This window comes from Malus domestica, chromosome 14, assembly GCF_042453785.1.
Source record: "Malus domestica chromosome 14, GDT2T_hap1".
NCBI lineage: Eukaryota > Viridiplantae > Streptophyta > Magnoliopsida > Rosales > Rosaceae > Malus > Malus domestica.
Genome location: NC_091674.1, coordinates 27,153,559 through 27,168,354, shown reverse-complemented (window position 1 = coordinate 27,168,354; position 14,796 = coordinate 27,153,559). Strand labels below are relative to the sequence as shown.

Genomic DNA, 14,796 nt, shown 5'->3' with positions numbered 1-14,796 from the left:
TGAGGCTCTTCTTCTTCATCATCTCTTCTCTTTAGTGGATCACTCTCTGGGTCGGGTTTATCGCCGTCCTGCGCCTCTAGTCGATTGACGAGTGCTGCAATTTGCAAGTCTTTTTCTTCCACAGTTCGGGTTAGCCTTGCGATTGCTTCATTCATCTGAGCCAGCTGCTCATCGATTGAAGTTGCTCCAATGGTCATGACTTGCATGGCTGCACTGCCGCTTGAATCGGCATCGGAGAGCATGGATTCGGAGTATTTCCTTGGGCTTCCCCCCCTCGGTGCCCTTAGTGAGGCTAAGGTGATCAAAGGCTCGTGCCTTGGGTGCTTTTGTTCCCTTGGCAGAGTTGATGCAGAGGTGAAAGAGGCGGCAGAAGTAGCTCTTGCCATGCTTCGAGTCGTGATGCCCAAAGTGACACCAGTTGCGACGAGGACGCTCTTGTTCTTTGCGCCGGTTGCGGGAACAGATTGAGCCTTCCTTGATGCCATTAATTTTGGAAGTGCGCTTGAATTTCTTGAACGGAGAAAGAGATGAGAGGCAGAGATTGTCCCACTGGGCGTGCCAATTTGTGAACACAGAAAATTCCTGAAACGAAAGAGACAAGAACAAACGTGCACAAACAAATATTTGTATTTGATAGTTTTGGGTTACAATCTCTCTCTATTTTGATCCTCTGATTCGATCTCCGTAAGGTGTTGATTTGTGGGATGTGCGATTGATCCAAGGGCCGTCGAGGCTTGATCTTGGATGAACGAGGATGAACGGATCTTCAAAGGCTTTTGGGCTTGATCTTGAAGAATGGTGATTGACGGATCTTCAAAGGCTTTTGGGCTTGATCTTGAAGAACAGTGATGAATGGATTTCCGAGGGCTTTTGGGCTTGAACTCGAAGAACAGTGACGAACGGATCTTCGAGAGCTTTTGGGCTTGAACGGATCTTCGAGGGCTTTTGGGCTTGATCTCGAAGAACGGTGATGAACGATGAACGCTTTCTTCAAGGGCCGTCGAGGCTTGGACTTGATGAACAGAGATGAGCGGATTCGTTGATGTTGTCAATCCAAAGGGGCCGTTGGGGCTTGATCCTTGAGGATGAACAGTTGATGAATGGATTTCCGAGGGCTTTTGGGCTTGAACTCGAAGAACAGTGACGAACGGATCTTCGAGAGCTTTTGGGCTTGAACGGATCTTCGAGGGCTTTTGGGCTTGATCTCGAAGAACGGTGATGAACGATGAACGCTTTCTTCAAGGGCCGTCGAGGCTTGGACTTGATGAACAGAGATGAGCGGATTCGTTGATGTTGTCAATCCAAAGGGGCCGTTGGGGCTTGATCCTTGAGGATGAACAGTTGATGAACGATGAACACTTTCTCCAAGGGGCTGTTGAGGCTTGGGCTTGAAGGTGGATGATTGTTGATCCAAGGGCCGTCGGGGCTTGATCTTGGAAGAACGATGAACGAAGAACGAAGAAGGCTTTCTTGATTCTTCGGAAACCTGGATGCTTGAAAGCTTCGGAGTTTCAGAGCTTCAGAGCTTCCGAGCTTTAAGGTGTAATGTGAATTGGTCCCCTAAAAATGAATGAAATGGGCTTGTATTTATAGAATTTTCCAAGGCCTAATTTTGAATATAATATTCCAGATGAAATAAGTCGTTTCTGCCAGGCGTTGACACGTGTCCTATTTGATGACTTTTCCAACTCATTTCAATTTTCGTTGAGTCACACGCTACGTGTAAAATTTATGTAATACATGAGCGTTGACACTTTGATTTATCGGTCAACATTTATTTACGAAATTTCGATGTCTACAAGTTTATCAAACACTCAACTGCTTTATTTTCCAGCTGATTATTCTTAAAGCACAGCAGAAACAATTTATTAAAAAAACACAGCAATCCCAAACTAGCCTTAAGTCTTTATTATGCAAAAAAATTGCTCTTAAATTTTACAAAATTTCCTACTTATTGAAATTCAAACATTTTGAATACCTATAATTTTTATAGACAGTTTTTTATAATCCTAATTGACTACACCTATATTTGAATGTATTCTTTTAAATACTACTTTGACTACGCCATGATTTTAAAGTTCTTTAAAATCATCTTTTAGCCACTTAGTACTACAGTTTAGTGGTATTTCTTTTCACTTGTAAGTGAGAGGTCTTAAGTTCGATTCTTGCTAAATGCGAATTTAAACCACATTATTGTAAGCTCATTATGAGACTCATTCTCCCACCCCCCCCTTTAGACCAACTCCAATGGTGGGCTAAAAGCCAAATTACCCCCCCCCAAAATTTCCCCCCAAACCCACTCTAAGACCATCTCCAACCCTTGGGCTAAAAGCCAAATTTTTTAGCCCGGAAAATTTAGCTTTTAGCCCAGAAACATCTTTTCTGCTCCAACCCTTCTACCCTAAAATTTTAGCCCGGAATTATTAAAGAATGAAATTAGCCTAAATTTTTTTCTTAAATCAATTTTTATTAAAAAAATAAATATGTAGATTATTGTAAATTAATTTTATGAACATTTTAATCTAAAAAAATTTAAATTCCGATAAACATTTCGCATTTAGCCCGGGGGGAAAGCTGGGGGGTATTTGGCCCAGAAATAGCATTTAGCATTTAGCCTAAAATTTTAGCATGGGTTGGAGAGTGTTTGGGGGGGTAATTTGGCTTTTAACCCAGGATTGGAGATGGTCTAACCCAAGGGAAAATTTGGGCTAAATGCTAAATGCTAAACCAAGACCAAATTCCCCCCGAAATTTAGCCTAGAAATCGGAATTTAAAATTTTCAATATTTATCGGAATTTAATTTTTTTTTAGATTAAAATGTTCATAAAATTAATTTTCGATAGTCTACAGATTTATTTTTTAAAAATTAATTTAACAAAAAAATAGCCTAAGTTCATTCTTTAATAATCCCGGGCTAAAATTTTAGGTTAGAACTGTTGGAGCAGAAAAGCTGTTTCTGGGCTAAAAGCTAAATTTTCTGGACTAAAATATTTAGTTTTTAGCCCAACCATTGAAAATGGTCTTAGGGTGGATAATATCATTTATTAAAAAATAAATAAAAATCACTTTAAAATCTTAACTGACTACACTAAAGTCTTTTAAAATTATTTCAAATCTTAATTCAACTACACCCCCTCCTAAACATGGTTTGCCGAGAAAATGTGGGAAAAGGAAAAAAATGCATAGAAATTTAATAATTCTAGCAAAACTATATTACATCAGCTTCAGAATTCATCTTCTGATTCACTGGAAGATGTCCATGACACATCTGAAACAAAATGTGAGTGAAAGTTCATCAACCTCTTTGATGTTATGCTTGAAGGTGACAGTGGCGGTGACGATGATCCTACCGCTTTCGTAGAACTCTTCTTCTGTAGTTTACTTGAAATTTCTGCACAAACAAGAGTAACCATGTCTAGAAAATCTTTCACAATAACAAACAGCTGAAATGGTGCAGCTCCTTTGTCTCTCGAAGCTCCTGCTTGGTAGTACTCGGTTGTTTTCCTCACAAGCTCCATAACCCTAGTTTGCTCTTCTCTCACCACCGTGAGCTCCGCCTCACATTCCTCCAAAAACCCCTTCATTTCTCTTGCAAACCCTCCTCTCTCAGCATTGCCACTCTCAGCCAAAAGCTTCTTGATTTCGCTGACACGGTTGCTTAGAGCAGAGCACATGTGGATGAAGCTGTCATACTCTATGGTTGCTGCTTTCTTCACATTGGATAGTTCAGTGCTCAATCCTTCTAGCTTTGACAACCCTTGGATTAAGTACTCTTTTCTTCGCTCTTCAGCGGTTAGATTATCCGAATTCAGTGTACTAGTTTCGCTTCTTTGACTAGTGTTTCTTCCAAAGCTGCGGTTTTGATTTATCACGAAACCTCTCCCCTCGGATTGAGCTACTTGTTCAACCACAAAGTGAAGTAGAGTAGTCTTTCCATCAGTACTTTTGATATCGGATAGCTTTAGAAGAGCACTTAGGTTGAAGCCTTGTGCATTGCCTCTTGCAGTTCCAGCATTCATTCTATTGCCGGCTTTGAGAATTGCCTCGAGAAGCCTTAGGAAGAGCCCGCGAGTTCTTAGCTCCTTGCACCCAAGTTCAAGTGTTTGCAAGGATTCCTTGAGGTGAAGGACTTCAAGATCGTAGTTTGCTCTGAAGAGCATCGCATTGAAACGCGTGAATGCCGTAGGAACAGCCTTCAAAATGTGGTAGAGGAAAGATTCACCAATTGCTAGTGTACTAGGGTTTCCATTGAATTGGAGGATTTTTGCTCCTTCCTCTTTGGTTGGAGAAATTTTGGTGAGCTTTTCTAGTGTATCAGCACCAAGTCCTTGTCCATCAAGCAAGGCAGTAACGATTTCTTTTTGAGAGATTGCGAGAGATCTTAGCACGATTGCGGTGTTCTGAGACTTTCGAGGATCTAAGATGAAAACTTGAGATGTTGGGGCAGAGTTAGGTTTGCTTGAAGCTGAAGGCATGTGGTTGTTTCTCTCAGAGGATTGGTTTTTAATTTTGGAATAACCAAAGAGATTTTCCATAAGCTCATCATCAAATCTGCATAAAACATACGAACTAGCCTAAGTTATGATCATGTGACATGAAACGAAAAGTAAGATAATATGCTCGTTTAATAACCATTTCAGTTTTTCGGTTTAAGTATAATGTAATAAGAGTGAGACTTGATTACCTGAATGATCCATCATTGATTTGATCCCAAACCATTGAATGATCAGCGGCAGCCATAACCTTATCCCAGTGCAGCGGCTTCAGCTTCGTTTGCCCGCCACCGGTTGCTTTTAAACCCTCCTCCCCTGTTGAGGTCTCTGCCCTGCTCTTGTAGCTTGCTCTGCCCTTAGGTGCAGGCGGCGGTTTTAGTGACAAACCCAAACCACCTGCCTTAGGAGGCGGCGGAGGCGGTAGAGGATTCTTTTTTACCATAACAGGTGGCGATGGCGGTGGAGGAGGAGGAGGTCGAGGCGGAGGCGGTAGCGGCGGTGCAGATTTACCGTTTGCCGGTTGGGGTGTTGGTGGAGGCAGTGATTCTAGAGCATGCTTTTCCAACACTTTTGGTGAAATTTTTCTAAGTAGAGGTCTTGGAGGATGTAGAGAAAATGGTTTTTTTACCAATTGATCATGATTGATTAAGTCAGACGGCTTAGAATCCACCTTTTTTTCTTGTTCTTCATCATCATCATCTTCAAAACTAGGGTTAAACATAATCTTTGGAAAATTTGTATGAGCCTGTCCAGCTTCTAATTTCTTCAAGTATATAACATCCACACCATTCTCATCAACAATTAACCCCTTCACATTCCCACCACATTGCCTAAACTCCTCACGATTCATCGCAACATCTTCGCGGCGAAAACTCCCATTTTCCTTGCCTTTTGTGTTGCGGCGAGCAGCGAGGAGTCCGTAGACGAAGAACAAGATTCCGGCAATAACTAGAGTGGCTACAGCTGTTGCTGCAATAGTCTCGGCAAGTATTGTTCCTTTGGACTGTGGCATTGCTAGGGTTACACACCTGAGAGACCACTAGAGAATAATCAGGAAAACTACTTCTTAGAAAAGCCGTTCGATAACTAGTGCTTTTGGAAAAAGGAGGACCAAAAGAACAGGTTTATTTGTTGGGATTTTTTTGGATGATGAGTAACTTCAGTTCAAATGTTTCGGTGCTGGTTGTTGACAGTTTCAATGAAGGTAGTTGTTTGCCTTGTTGATGTTGTTTTAATGAAATTACTGTAATAACCTTGATGGGGCAGTGCAGCTACAAGTTCAAAGGGAAGAGGTTGGATTGTAGCCATGAAGGTTTGTGTCATTTTGTAAAGAAGGGGGGGGGGGGGGGGGGGCTAGTGAGCAATTGGCAGATGGTTGGGTGGAGGTTTTTGTTAGCCGTCCTTGAATTTGCAGTGTTGTAGATTACGCCAAATGCAGGTAATTGGAGATGTTGGTGGGATTCTTAATTCCATGTATGGAATATGGGTGGATATTAATTTTGGATTCATAGCAGAATTCCAAATTCCAGCTGGTGAATTAAAAGTTCGTTGACATCATAAACGGAAATATACACAAATATAACGAGTTTCGAATTTTTAGTGAAAATAGAATCTGATGAACACCAAATGGTCAAAAGATGGGCACTAAATTACGGTAGTTTATTGTTGGTTAAGTGATCCTCATGTTCTATTTTGATGAAAATTTTGTATTAGATTTTATTTTGTGACAAGACGTCTGTAGTTGTAAGTCAAGTAGTTAAGAGCATTTATTTCTGCACTTAAGGGTTTTTGTTTTTGTTTCGTCTTCATTGTTTAGTAGGATGTACATGGCGATGGTGAAAGAATAATGTATAGCCATCTTTGTCTCTATCTCCACGTATATTATATTCTATTAGCATTGTTTGGTTGTTAAATTATAATAATAAAAAAAAAGATATTGAAATGTGCTTAATTATTCGTTATTAACAAAGTTAAAAAGAACCTGCAATATGCCATAGGGCTTCAGCAAAGCTCACCACAGCTGTATGGAATTAGTGCCTGCAATCGAAGTATACGTACTGTATTTTTAGCTTTCAATTATTCGTAATAAGAAATATGTTAAGATCATGTGCATAAGCGACTGTAGATTGTTGATTCAGAGTTAGTCTCACGACGTATCACCAAAGAGCTAACATGCTCAAAATGCATCCTCGGTCTACACTCACAACGGATCAACGGTTCACCAAATGCAAAGCAAGAATTTTATAGGCTTTTTATATTAGCACCTCACAAAATATTGAATGCACCCCACATTAACATAATATTAATGACTTATTTATCCTACTATGCAATGGCAATTTTGACCTTATTAGGTTAAAAAAAATAAAAAATTTCTAAATACACCCTAAATCACTTTTAATGTATTACTTATCTTCTTCGACTATCAAAACCCCTCTCACCCACCATTGTTGAATAAAACCCTAATCAATGAAACTACAAACATATTGATTAAGAAAAATTATTTTTGACGAATGGAATACGAAATCAGTGTTTCAAAAGCTTCACATGAGGTAAGACTTCATATTTTTCATTGTTTGAGTGATTTCGACGACATCGAAAATGATTTAATTTTGGTTTTACTGCGTTATTTAAGCTTCTATGTTCACATTCATCTTTTAGCGATCACATGGGTTACATGAAGAATTAAACACTTAAAATTACCACCCAATATTAAAAATAGACGACATGGATTTTAATGTTGGAATTGAAAACAAACCCACATATGCTTAAATCCTAGGTGGCATCTTTTGTCAATCGGCATTTTTTGTCCAAATAAGAAGCTTTATTGATTATTTGCATAAGACTAACAAAGCATAAGACTACGCCCCCTTTACTGATTAAAGTCTTAGACTAATATTGATATTGAGTTGTATGATGATTCTTAGCAAATAGTTATTGATTATTTTCAAATCATTTAATTTGAAATCATTTGGCAAACTAACATTCAGATGGTTTGAAATCATTCGACAAAATTAAAAATGAATGTTATAAGATTTGAGAAATATGGGGTGTATATATAAAATATAAGGTGTATATTGAAAATGTGGGGTGTGAGGGTATTATGGGAAGGAAGTGGGTGTATTAAGATAATTTTTAATTGAAAAAGCAAATGTATGATGTATGTGATGTTTATTCAACAATTTGTGAAGTGTTAATAAAAACATGTTGATATTTTCCTTTATTATGAGAGCATGAAGTGTAAATTAGGTTTATGATGGGCTAAAATGCAATAGGGTACTCTGCCCTAGCGGTCCACAATTACCCATACACTTTACCCATTTTGCAACACTGTCTCGGGCGGATCCACCATTCGGCAAGGTGGATTGGCTGAACCCTTCACAGTTTTTGAACAGAAGAGTTGGGTGCTGTCTTTTGTAAATATGACATGCTTTGAAAAGTTGTCTTCTAATTGATCGACGAATTGCTTTTATGGGTATTGAGTAGGGTAGCTGCTAACCTCATGTATTTGTATACGTTGCTATATTTTGATAGGCTCACTCGGCGTATGTTGGCATTTGTGGCATGCTCGTTCAAAATCTATTGACATCTGTCGATATGCGATTGAAAGTAGTTGACATCTGTCGATAGATACATAATATGACTTGACAACCGACCTTAGGCCTACCAAAACTTGATGAAATACCAATTTACATGGTATTTCATCCCAATAATATTTCTTAAGCCTGCCATTGTCTCATAGTCACTTATGAATGCTTGGGCGACTAATGCTAGCATACTCTTGCAACAAATCTTACGCTCATGGTCAAAAAGTATTAATCCTTCATAGACATGGAAAGCAACCCAACCATGTCTGGTTCAGACGACATGACCCTTTGTGGTCCCTCAAAAAAGAAAGAAGGAAAGCATTGGAGAAGCCTCATGGAAGGAATCTCAGATATTGGGTCCCTTATCACCAGTGAGGCTAATGATTCAAATTCTACATCTCTCCTTGCTCGTCTTTAAAGCCCAAAAAAAACAGTTTGCTGGATTTCCCTTAAAGATCGTACATTCACACGTTTACCTCAAATCTTTCCATCGTGGCCCCATTGACAAAACATTTGGCACCAAATTAGGGTTTTCAGAAGCAACATGCATAAACACATCACGTGAAATTATTCCATTATTCCAAAACCAAAGGGTAAAAATTGACACCAAATCGGATACTGAATCATTTGAATGACTGTACACCATCAGTTGGTCTAGCGTCAGGTGCCCATTTAGTTGTAGAATATCGTTTGATTGACGGATACAAAAACGGTACATATAGTGAATTTGATATTAAGCCATCAGATAGTTTAACGGCACCTAGTTTTTATTTAGTTGTAGACTAACATTTGTATTCAACATGAGCAAGAACCATAAATTGAGTTTGATATTAATGTTTAGGAATAGTCAATCTATTGGCATTCAAGTTTAATTTAGTTGTAGAATATTGTTGGACTCATACGTAAGGACAAATACACACACACACATAGTGGGTTCAATATTAGGTTAAATCGTTGATAAAATTATCTTTATAAATATTATCGTTTGTAGAAAAAGAAAATCATTGCGTGGTTGGCAAGAAAAATTCAACAAAGGAATAAAGATCATTGAGACAACAAAATATTCCCCTCAAATGTCTGGGATTTTCATTGATTGTTTTCAGATTTCCATCTGCAAAATCAACAAAAAGTAGGAAGCAAAAGGACTTTTTAATCCAAGACTTTCATATATGTCTGCTCTTTCCCCCCTTCTTTTTCCTGGTCCAAGTGAAATTTTGATGCTGGAATTTACATATGGCAGTGGAAGAAAATTCACAGAGACATTGGCAGCAGGAATTTCTCTGTTCTGCAAAATGGGGGGCGCTGTGTGTCAAAATGTGGAATTACAATAACCCTAATGGCACAGACATAATGATCAATCCATCGTGTGCAATCTCGGTCTCTTTGGCAACGACGATGATGGTGACGAAGTTGGTAGCTGAGACGATGCTAGATTGCAAGCGAACGGTTGCGAAAGTTGTGGTAAAGAGGAGGGAGATGATGATGCATTGTAGTCAACTGAAAATGCTCTTTTGTGAATCTTTTTCTCTTCGGTTTCTTTTCTTTCTCCTCCTCCCATCATGAAGTTTTTTAAGCGGTTCACGTCGGAAAGCTTCACCGGCTTCACTATATATTCCTCAGCTCCTTCCTCTAAACATCTGTAAAACAAATTTGTAAGAGATTGATCAGTCAAAGAACAAGGGTAACAGACATTAAGCACCCAAAGGAAAGATAATAATTCATGATCGTCTCGAAACTTAGTTTAGTGAGAGACTTTCCGGCACCTATGGGACTGTGGCATCCGAAAACCATGATACAATGTCAACGTGGGAAAGTTAAAACACATTCAGCATAAACCCATGATACAATGTCACATGAGCAAGTTAAAACACATTCAGCATAAACCCATGATACAATGTCACGTGAGAAAGTTAAAACACATTCAGCATAAACCCATGATACAATGTCACGTGAGAAAGTTAAAACACATTCAGCGTTAGGACCTTAAGCTAACACTATCTTATAGAATAAGACATCATGCCCATAAAATCTGTACGCGGCAGATTTTGCCCGTTAGACTCCATGAAGGGGCAATGAAATGGGGGCCATAAACATGGGGGGATTTATTAAATGATTAATACCTGGAAAACATAATAATAATTGTTATTTTTAATATAATTGAACCAACCATGTTAGGACATTATTTTATAAGATTTGGTTGATCCCCAAAAGATTCACGACTAAAACTGGTGCCTAAAATATTTTTCATAATTTCGAAAAAACACCAATATTTTCCTATTATTTAAAATTTTGGTCCATTTTTTAAGAAATTCTAGGTCTGCAGATCATGAAGATCAGAATACAGAATAACACACACTGATCTGACAAAAAGATTAAACAAAATGATCCGGCAAACTAATTAAATGTTGATTTAGATCAATAAGAATCCCCTAAATCCAATGGCGTAAATCGAAATCGCAAATTAATAGATAATCATGCAAAAACGACAGATTATATGAATTACTCACAATTATAATCTTTATGTGATTGCTTGATCGTTATGTATAATTGTTTTAACTACCAAATTTCATAGGATTATATGGCTAATTAACAATTATAATCGTTCTGGCTTATGATTAAAAAACAAATCAAGTAATAGTAAAACATAAAACAGACATTCTTCGTCGCATTATATATACCTATCAATACGAGTAAGGATGTTTTCTGATGACATGATCACCACCGGAACTTCTCGAAAAGCCGATGATTCCTGTTCATATGCAGATCAAAAAATTAATCTCCAAGTAACAGCTATGATAAACTCAGAATCCAATTGTAAATCACTCCTTAATCGTGATTAAAACAAGATTAAAGGGCTAACCTTGATTTTCTTTAGCAGTTCATATCCTGTCATCCCTGGCATTGAGTAGTCCGTTATGATCAAATTCACCTTCATGTTCTGCAACCACAAAAAAAAGTACATAAACTTAAGAAAACCCCCATAAAACCGAAACAAGACGTTTCATTTTCCGTTTGGCAGCTGAGAAAATGTCATATTTTTCCTTCATTTTCTTGGAAACCAAACTGATTAAAGGCAGAAGTTTTCTTACATCAAATCCAACCGAGCTCTTCTCTCCATCCAAGCCCAGATACTCCAGAGCTCTCGTCCCGCTGTCAACAGCCGTCACTGCAAAAGAAAATTCAAATCATTCATAAACCAACCAATCAAAAAACAACATTTCTCAGAAAAAAATAAAAAACCAATCCGGGGGGTGTATGCGTACCTTTGCAGGATGATATCTTTAGCAGGCGTTCAATGACCTTCCGGTCCACGTGGCTGTCATCCACAGCAAGAACATGCAGCTCGCCGGAACCCATCTGCGAATCACCGGAAAGATCAAAACTTTCGGTCAGATTCCGCCTGAGAATCTCGCCTGCCGTCGCCATTGAGCTTAAGAGGGCGTCAGGTGAAAAGGGTAAGCGTGGAAAACGTAAAAAGAACCAGAGGAGAAGAAGAATAAGGTGTTTGAAGAGTTTGTTGTGGCGTTAAGAGGAAGGTGTGTGATATATTATAGTGGGGAGAGGCGTACGAAATGGGAAATAGAAAGAGGTGGTTGGGTTTTGCTTTAAATAGGCAAAAGGCTAAAGCTGAGATTCTGATGATCCGATATATCTCTGAGATTTTCTTTTCTCTTTGCAAATCTAGCAGAGAGGATTACTTGTCTATTGTCCTGTCAATCCTTGTTTATTGGTATATATTTACTCGAGTTTAATGGGTGAAGTTTTCGAGTGTCACTAATCTGCATTGTTATTCATCGATGTGTTATAATACGAGTAAAAATAGAGACCTATTTTTCTACCAAGTTTATATGCAAACCAATACTATTTTATTGGTATATTTACTTGAATTTAACGAGTGAAGTTTTGTAGTGTGACCGTGTGTTACTAATCGAAGTGTTATAACAAGAGTAAAGGTCGTGATCTATTTTTCTAACAATGACGAATTTAAACCAATATTAACTTATAGGAGATTGGATTTGAATTTTAGTGCAACAAAATAACGAGTATATTGACCTAACCAACTGGTATAAACTACATTTTGTACATCATGGTTGAAGTGTCATGAATTTAGGTAATTGTGTTAGTAAAATTACTAATAGAGCGTCCAAATCCGGGTTTCCTTAAGTTGGTGCTCCACTTTCTTCACTCAACTTTGAGTCTCTACTTGTGTAATTTAAATGAATTATTATATCATTTATGAAAAAGTAAAAGCAAATATAAAGATATAAAGTTTAACTCTTACTTATTGTAGTGCGCAGTTTTTTGGTGTTACTGTTTGTAAAGAATTAGTGTAAATACTGTAATCTCAACATGACACTACTCACATGAGTGCAATAACATGTGGTCTTTACACGAGTCTTGATTTTGTGCGTGTGACCCCACAAATTTTAATTCGAGTATCAGACCTAAGATTTTATCATATCTTATCAATGTAGAATCCTGATTTGTATACAAAACCAACTGATTTAACTTAAAATCGACGTATAAACTTAAGTAAGCAATGAAATGAAATCTAATAAATGATTTAACTTCGTTGTTACTTACACTCAATCACATAAAATGTTTAACGTTCGCTTTGATTTGTAAAATCTATATTGAGATTTGTGGGGTTACAGTAGAAAGCTGGTGTCTTTTTGACTTGGCTGCATGCAGCTCCAACAAGGCAGTTTCTCGATTTCAGATTTAATGATTTCTGTTCCAATCCAGTGTGCTGAATCCAATGGTCAAAACCTAGCTAAAATGTGGATCATATGGATGAACACCCATGGACCCATGACCCATCCATGCCCAGTGACAAGAGACAATAAACATTGTGATTATTTGAATTTGACTTCAAGTCCTTGTTTTGTAACTTTGAAAATTCAAAACTAGTTAGTCCACAATAATTAATAGTGTCGTCTAGTGATATTTAATTTCATTTATAGGTAAAAGGTTCTATCTTTAAGTCTCGTCGAAATCGAATCTGAACTAAAATATTTTGACTAGCTTATTGCGAGGTTTAACCTACTATCTTTATCTCTTAGTATAGATAATATCGAATGTATTCAAAAAAATCAATTGACCCATGCCAAATCTTTCAATAGTATATTTGTTCCATATTTTCCATAATTTTTTAGTAAATATTGGAAATACAATGTTTAAGATGAATAGGGAGGATTTTAGATAGGTAAAATTTCTAAACTACGGATCTAATTTTTTACGAAATTACTTGATTTGTATTATGATCAGACTGTTCTAACGAAGTTTTCTCACGTTGAAGAGTTGAAAAATGTGTTAGGAATAAAAAAGTTGAATTGTATAGTATCTTTCTATATCTTTTGGTTGGGGATGGAGGGGCATTTGATTGATTTAAGGGCCATGTCATATCTACTCAAGATCTTGAGGAGATGATTCATAGTTAAATGACAGATTTGGGTTAACCATGGTCTCCTGCATATGGCCAATTAATTAAAAAAAGCATGGAAGGTCTTGGAAATATTGGATTAGATGGATATGCCTATGCAGTTCTTGGTAAATTTAGGAAGAGGATCCCCTCCGGATTTACTTAGTAGGGCTTCTATGAATTCTTACAATCTAATCATTCATTGTACATCGTGCGGTCAGTTTTAGTCAGGTACTATTTGTGTTTAATTTTAAATAAAAAAAAGTCAAATATTTTCTGACCTCACGATGCACGATGAATGACTAAGATGTAAGGATCCCTAAGATCCCTACAATTTGAATCCGGGATCCAAATTCATGCCAAAATTCGATATGCAGGATACATAAGTTGTACGTGAGATTAAATGAAGGTTGAATTGAGTTTGAAGCACCCTAATTTCGTCAAGTCTTAGGTCCACTCGTCAAAGAGTTTTTCACCAAGAGGGAAGGGTTGGCTTTCTTCATTTTTGAGTACTTGATCTTCACATGCAACGCCACCATTCGAATCCATAGGTCAAACTACACCTAAAACATGGAATATTGGTATGGATTTCACTTGAAAATTGGTGTTGGCATAGGTGATTCTCTCGGTAATTAGAAAGAGTGAAAGTATCATCGAGAGAGAGAGTTAGAGATAAAGGAGAGTCTCACGGGAAAAAGGGAAGAAAGAGAGAAGAAGAGGGAGACCAAATAAAAGGAGTGGGCCCCTCAAGGTACACTAAATAAGACCAAACCCTTTTTAGTCATTTCACACAGTCACATCTGTTTTACATAAAAGTTTACCAAACACTATAATACTATTTTTTTTTTCCAAAATCACTTTTACAAAAAAGTTTACCAAACACTCTGCTGCCTATTCTCACAGCACATCAGAAACAGTTTTTTTTGCAAAGTACAACAATACCAAACCAGTCCTAAGACTCTTCGTTTATGTGAGGTGGGCCAAAAAATAGGCTAAGGGGGTTGTAAGATTTAAAATAAGTGATTATGATTTCTTGTTTCGTGGACTGTGAGATTGAATAAGATCTCGATTCAACTTTTACCACTAATGCTGCACTATGTGAAAAATGAGTTTGATATGGTGGTAGTGCCTAAAAATACTTGGTCAGAAAATAAGGCATATTTTACTTGGACTCAAACAGCTCCCAGGTTCAATGGTGCTTGCAAAGGATATACATTTGGAAAGTGGTCTATTAACTAATACAGTAAACTGGAGTACTGGTTTTTAAATTATGAGTTAATCGTAGTTTTAATTTCTA

General features: G+C 37.5%; 2 protein-coding genes across 2 annotated transcripts; both read right to left on the bottom strand.

Annotated features, from left to right (window-relative positions):
* Positions 1-3,080: 3,080 nt before the first annotated feature.
* On the bottom strand, positions 3,081-6,042 carry LOC103438149 (formin-like protein 4). The gene is made up of 2 exons (XM_029092291.2): positions 4,685-6,042; positions 3,081-4,551 (listed from the first exon to the last, which is right to left on the bottom strand). The coding sequence occupies exons 1-2, from the start codon at positions 5,503-5,505 to the stop codon at positions 3,225-3,227; spliced, it is 2,148 nt and encodes a 715-aa protein (XP_028948124.2). The 5' UTR covers positions 5,506-6,042; the 3' UTR covers positions 3,081-3,224.
* Positions 6,043-9,124: 3,082 nt separating this feature from the next.
* Positions 9,125-11,789, bottom strand: LOC114821044 (two-component response regulator ARR5). The gene is made up of 5 exons (XM_029092797.2): positions 11,341-11,789; positions 11,167-11,243; positions 10,938-11,015; positions 10,756-10,826; positions 9,125-9,714 (listed from the first exon to the last, which is right to left on the bottom strand). Exons 1-5 carry the CDS (start codon positions 11,501-11,503, stop codon positions 9,432-9,434), a joined length of 672 nt encoding a protein of 223 aa, XP_028948630.1. The 5' UTR covers positions 11,504-11,789; the 3' UTR covers positions 9,125-9,431.
* Positions 11,790-14,796: the final 3,007 nt, after the last annotated feature.